The sequence below is a fragment of the Bufo gargarizans genome, chromosome 2 (genome assembly GCF_014858855.1).
Source record: "Bufo gargarizans isolate SCDJY-AF-19 chromosome 2, ASM1485885v1, whole genome shotgun sequence".
Lineage (NCBI taxonomy): Eukaryota > Metazoa > Chordata > Amphibia > Anura > Bufonidae > Bufo > Bufo gargarizans.
This window is the reverse complement of record NC_058081.1, coordinates 425,589,762-425,595,761: the sequence shown is the minus strand read 5'-3', so window position 1 is coordinate 425,595,761 and position 6,000 is coordinate 425,589,762. Positions and strand designations below refer to the sequence as shown.

The window sequence follows — 6,000 nt, the reverse complement described above, 5'->3', positions numbered from 1 at the left end:
AAATAATTGTCTAGGGCTTTGTCTGACCATTCCCCTCTGTTCCAGAGCCTGTTCACCCCTGTGGCGCACCCTTCACAGCAATTATGGGCACTCAACTCTTTTCGGCTGCAGGTAATCGACTGCCCGTATATCAGTCCTACTATACAGGAGTATTTCAGTCTTAATACAGTCTCAGAAGCAAGTGGGGTGGTGTGGGACTACGGTTGTTGCGATACCAAAATTTGAATTTGATGCCATAAAGTATTGCCATACTCTTTACCATGTGAAAAAAATAAACACCAAAAAAGCAGCGTGCATCACATATTTTGGTGGTTACTTTAAAAAAAAAAACAAAAAAAAAAAAACTTTAATAACTATTAGCCCCCTTAGGGGCTTGAACCTGGGATCTTTTCATCCCTTGTCCTATACACCCTAATAGAGCTCTATTAGGGTAAATAGGACTTTACACTCTCCCTGCTGCCCTGGGCATAGTACACACAGCAACAGGGAGCTGACCACGGCAGCTAGGGCTTCAGTAGCGCCCTGGCTGCCATGGTAACTGATCGGAGCCCCATGATTACACTGCTGGGGCTCTGATCAGAAGCTGTCACTGCACCACCAATGAATGAAGAGGACGGGAAGGGACCCTGTGGCCACTGCCACCAGTGATTATAAAATACTGGGGGGAGGGCACACTGTGCCACCACTGTTTTTAGTACTGGTGGAAGCGCGCACTGCTCCACCAATGAAGATAAGTAACTTTTTAATGCAAATACAGGAGGCGGGTGCCGGCGACAGAATTGCATAGCTGGCACCCGACCTCTATGACAGGGCTCTGATCCGTGGCAGTTAAGGGGGTTAACTTATGCATATCGCAGCACCCTGTAATAGAGGTCGGGTGCCAGCTATATGAATCTGCCGCCGGCACCCACCTCCTCTATTTGTATTAATTGACGAGTAATCATCATTGGTGGCGCAGTGACCACAGCACCACTTTTTTTTTAACTGCATTCAATCGTAATTAATAGAAACTATATACTTTTCAAAAAAATTAAGGGAACACCTAACACAATGTAACTTCAAGTTAATCACACTTCTGTGAAATCAACCTGTCCAGTTATAAAGCAACACCGATTGTGAATCATTTTATCCTGCTGTTGTGCAAATTGAACAGAAAACGGGTACAAATGATACACAATTTGCAAGACAACCCCTATAAAGGAGTGGTTCAGCAGTTGGCGACCACAGGCCATCTCTCTGTTCTCATCCTTTCTGGCTGTTTTGGTCACTTTTGCATTTTGTCATTGGTCTCACCCCTAGGTGTAGCATTGCAATTCTCAGTAAAGCATGTATGGCACACTACTGCTATATGTAGTGTGCCTCAGTAATTTGTGGTACAATGCAAGTACTACCAGCAGACACAAATTCCCAAGTAATAGCATTAATAGGGAGCTGGCACACAGTACAGTTGTGGGATGCATTTAGACAATTTCGTGTTTAATTAGGCTTAACTGGCTACATTCTATAACTGCATTGTGAATGCGTGTTTGTTGACGCACTAACTGGACACAGTCAACTGGGGTGTGTGTCGGCACCATAAAGTGTTGAACCTTAGGGTTAGTCTACTAAACTGAGGTGCAGACGGCCATAACCACTTTTTGGTTAACAATGCTGCTTAACTAGCAGCTCTATTCCGCATATATGAAAAACAATACAGGTAATTATTAGAAAACAAAGTTGAAACACTAAGTTAGCAATCACTGATTCCTAAAGTGTATCACTGAAATACTTACCTTATCAGTTATTGTTGCAATGTATCTCATACACTCAATATCTGATGGAAACTGATTCACTTCCTTTACCAGGAACTGTACAACTTTTAGATGACCCTTTAAAAGATGGGGGGGAAAAAAAAGGGAAAACAGTAAATCTATGAAATTCTCAGTGTACTCCTAATGAGGGCAGACATGGTACACATTCTGACCTTAGACTACAATTAAAAACAAAACAAAAACAAAAAAACAAAAACACATTGATGGAATCAAATACCTTTTTTGTGAGTGAACGTAATGATCTCTGTAAGTGATTACAATACAAAAGTGAAAGGATACGTTTATTGGGGAAAACTGTACAACAACTGAAAGAAGGCTATATTATCCTTTGGGCTGCCTCTAGCATGGAACCGAGATGAGATACAGTTGGGCATGTAGGCATATATATTTTGTATGAAACCATGCAGCACATTTCCCATATATATTGCAGCTCAGCCTGTAGATCCTGCACAATCATAGGCTGCTGAAGCTCATGTCCCAGCTGATCCTGATTTTCAAAGTTTTCAATCTGGTGGCGACATTCCTGGGAAACTCTTGCAGTGTGTGGGCGAGCATTATCCTGCTGAAAAATGCCAGCTAGAAGCCCTGCCATGAAAGGCAACACATGTCCTGCACATTTCTCAGAGCTCATAATATCTTTCAAACCACTACTAGGGGTCGTATGTAATGGCTCCCCAGATACGGTTACAGTCCGTATTAATCCAGGTTTCTTGTTCACAACACCACTGGAAAGGTGACCATGACTGGCTAAGAATGACACAAGACCAAAAGTCATTTTGTTAAGTGCCTGGAAATGGTCCTGGCAGAGACAGGGGTGTGTATTCAATGTGCCACCTGCTTCTGGATGGTGGACAACGAAACCGTGAGCTGCTCATGCTTGTCAACATATCAAATCATCCTCTCTCTACTGGTGGGCTGTCAGGGCAGTCTGGACCCTGTATGCTGTGTGTACATAACCACTTCTCCCAACACTTCGTAACAGCTAGGTCAGAAGGGCCTAGAAAATAGATGGTGGGAAATTCATTGAGATGACCATCCAATAATGTGACCTCTCTCAAAGTATCAAACTGAGCAATTATCTCTGTCCAAGAGGTACGCTACCCAAAAGGAGCCTGTGAGAGCTACTTCTATAAGGCAATGGGTGATGCAGATGTAAGTCCTTGCAGAAAAATTCAGTGTGTAATCAGACGTGTATTAATTCATATATTTACATAACTGCATGGTAAGTTTTAAAGTAATCTGACATTGTCTGGTTGTGTTCTTTCAGCGTATATGAGTGTATAATTGAGGGGCGCTTTCTATTTTACGGGTTTATGTATGCATCTAGTAAACCTTTAGTTGAGATGTCTCTATGCATAAGGTTACCCATCGCATACACCACTCATTGCACACATGACTTGGATGTGACTGGAAGGTGTTACTCAGCTTACCAAGCCCTTAACCCTTAGGATAACAAAGGTTTTTTCGTTTTCATTTTTCTTCCCCTTTTCCTTGAGCCATAACTTTATTTTTTTTTATTCACAAAGCCCTATAAGGGCTTATTTTTTGAAGGACAAGTTGTACTTTCTAATGACACCATTTAATATTGCATACAATATACAATGGGAACAGAAAAAAATTCCAAATGGAGTGGAATTTTAAAATAAGAAGCAATTCCTCCACCTTTTTACGGGTTTTGTCCCTACAGTGTTACCTTAGCTGCAAAACTGACCTGTGCCCTCCATTCTCTGGGTCAGTATGATTACAACGATAACATATGTATAGTTTTTTTATGTCTAAATAGTGTAAAAATAAATGTAAACTTGGAAGATTTTTTTTTTTATATTACCATATTCTGAACACCATAACTTTTTTTTATAGTTCTATTAAATGAGCTTTTGTGGGATGATCTGTAGTTTTTATTGATACTATTTTGGAGTGTGTGACTTTTTGGTCACATTTTATTACTTTTTTTGGGTTAAGAGAAGTGATGAAAAAAATTAAAATCTGCCATTTTGACGCTTATGGCATTCACCGTATTTAAAAAATATTTTTATATTTTAATAGTACGGGCGTTTTCGGATGCAATGATGCCCATGTTTATATTTTTTGTTATTTATGTATTTATTTTTAGTCTATGGAAAGGGGGTGATGTAAAGATCTTTTTATATATATTTTTTTCACTTTTTATTGTTTCATAGCTTGTGTTTGAGGCTACAAAATGCTGTATTTTTTTTATTGTATATCAATATGTTTATCATTATATATATATATATATATATATATCTCAATATGTTTATCTATATATATATATATATATATATATATATATATATATATATATATATATATATATATATATATATATATATATATATATATATATATATATAAAGAAAAACGTATGGCAGCACCAATTCACACCAAAAAAGAGAGGGTGCTAGGTCCAGGGAATTCACTGCTTACCCTTGTATACAGACGAAAACGGACAGCAACTCCAGTAGTACAACATAAAAGATTATTTATTGGGCCACAGTGGCACAGTGAGGCGACGTTTCGACTCAAAATCCAGAGCCTTTCTCAAGCAAGGCTCTGCTTGAGAAAGGCTCTGGATTTTGAGCCGAAACGTCGCCTCACTGTGCCACAATAAATAATCTTTTATTTTGTACTACTGGAGTTGCTGTCCGTTTTCGTCTGTGTGTGTGTGTATCTATCTATCTATCTATCTATCTATCTATCTATCTATCTATATATATATATATATAGTGCAAAGAGAGAGCAGCAGCACTGTGCAGGTGTAGTCGGGTGCAATTCTGTACCACTATCTCCATAGTGGTACAGAATTGCTCATTTCTTATGATAGCCTGCCACCTGCTGGCCAAAATAAGAATTGCAACATCAATACCATGCCAGTATTGAAATCAATTACTGGCATATTCATTGGCCGCTGAAGATACCGGTAAGAAGCCCAGATCGTGACATTTAGGTCTACTTTTTGTTTTAGCTGGGATAACTACTGGTATAAAATACTAGTCCAATACAGACTATGTGAAAGTATCAAAGCAGTAAGATCAATGTTCTCCTCTGTGCCTTTTTCCTCTGATCATGGTTTTTAACATGTCCAGCTAATGTTCTATTGGTCCATTAGATTTTTTTATTGCATACAGTCCACAGAGACTTTATGCTATAATTATGCTATGATTAAGCACATACCCATCCAAAATGCATAAACGGTTGGGACTTTTTATCATAATACCTATTGATTTTTTATGGATTTTAATTACTGATTTTTAGAAGATAGGATCCATTTTTCTGCTTTGTACGATTGTGCATGCCAAGTCAGGCGTTGGAGCCTGATACTTCATAATATCAGCAGCCATGCCTACGATACACAGACCAGTGACCCAACATGTTTCCATGTCAAAATAATCTTAATATATGAGATCCTGGTGTCTGATGGAATGTTTTTTGGCCATATACACTGCCTGTCCACCAAAAAAAAAAAAAAAAAGAAGATCTTGCAATGATGATGGTAGAGTCTGACTGCTGTGCAAAACCTTCCCCAGCACATGCCAAAGATTCTCAATAGGGTTAAGGTGTGGTGGCCAATCCATGTGTGAAAATGATGTCTCAGGCTCCCTGAACCACAATTTGAGCCTGATGATTTCTGGCATTGTCATCTTGGAATATGCCCGTGCCAACAGGGAAGAAAAAAAATCCATTGATGGAATAACCTGGTCATTCAACATACTGTTGCTGAACCTAGACCTGACCAACTGCAGCAACCCCAGATCACAGAACTGCCCCGTAGGCTTGTACAGTAGGCACTAGGGATGATGGGTGCATCACTTCATCTGCCTCTTATTACCCTGATGTGCCCATCACTCTGGAACAGGGTAAATCTGGATTCATCAGACCACATGACCTTCTTCCATTGCTCCAGAGTCCAATCGTTATGCTCCCTAGCAAACTCAAGCCTTTTTTTCTGGTTTGCCTCACTGATTAGTGTTTTTTTCTTACGGCTACACAGCAGGCCCAATCCCTTGAGTTCTCTTCACATTGTGCGTGTGGAAATGCTCTTACTTTCACTATTAAACATAGCCCTGAGTTCTACTGTTTTTCTTCAATTGGATTTCACCAAACGTTTAAGTGATCGCCCATTCAGGATTTTTTCCCCGCCACATTTCTTCTTCAAATACGATGGGTCCCC

The 6,000-nt window shown here is 39.5% G+C and overlaps 1 protein-coding gene across 1 annotated transcript in view; it reads right to left on the bottom strand.

The window, feature by feature from the left end:
• LOC122928254 (ankyrin repeat and KH domain-containing protein 1-like) overlaps positions 1–6,000 on the bottom strand; it is a 259,680-nt gene that overhangs the window by 35,586 nt on the left and 218,094 nt on the right. The window contains exon 24 of the mRNA XM_044280911.1: positions 1,773–1,868. Coding sequence (XP_044136846.1) covers positions 1,773–1,868 — 96 coding nt within the window. The remainder of the gene's footprint in view (positions 1–1,772; positions 1,869–6,000) is intronic.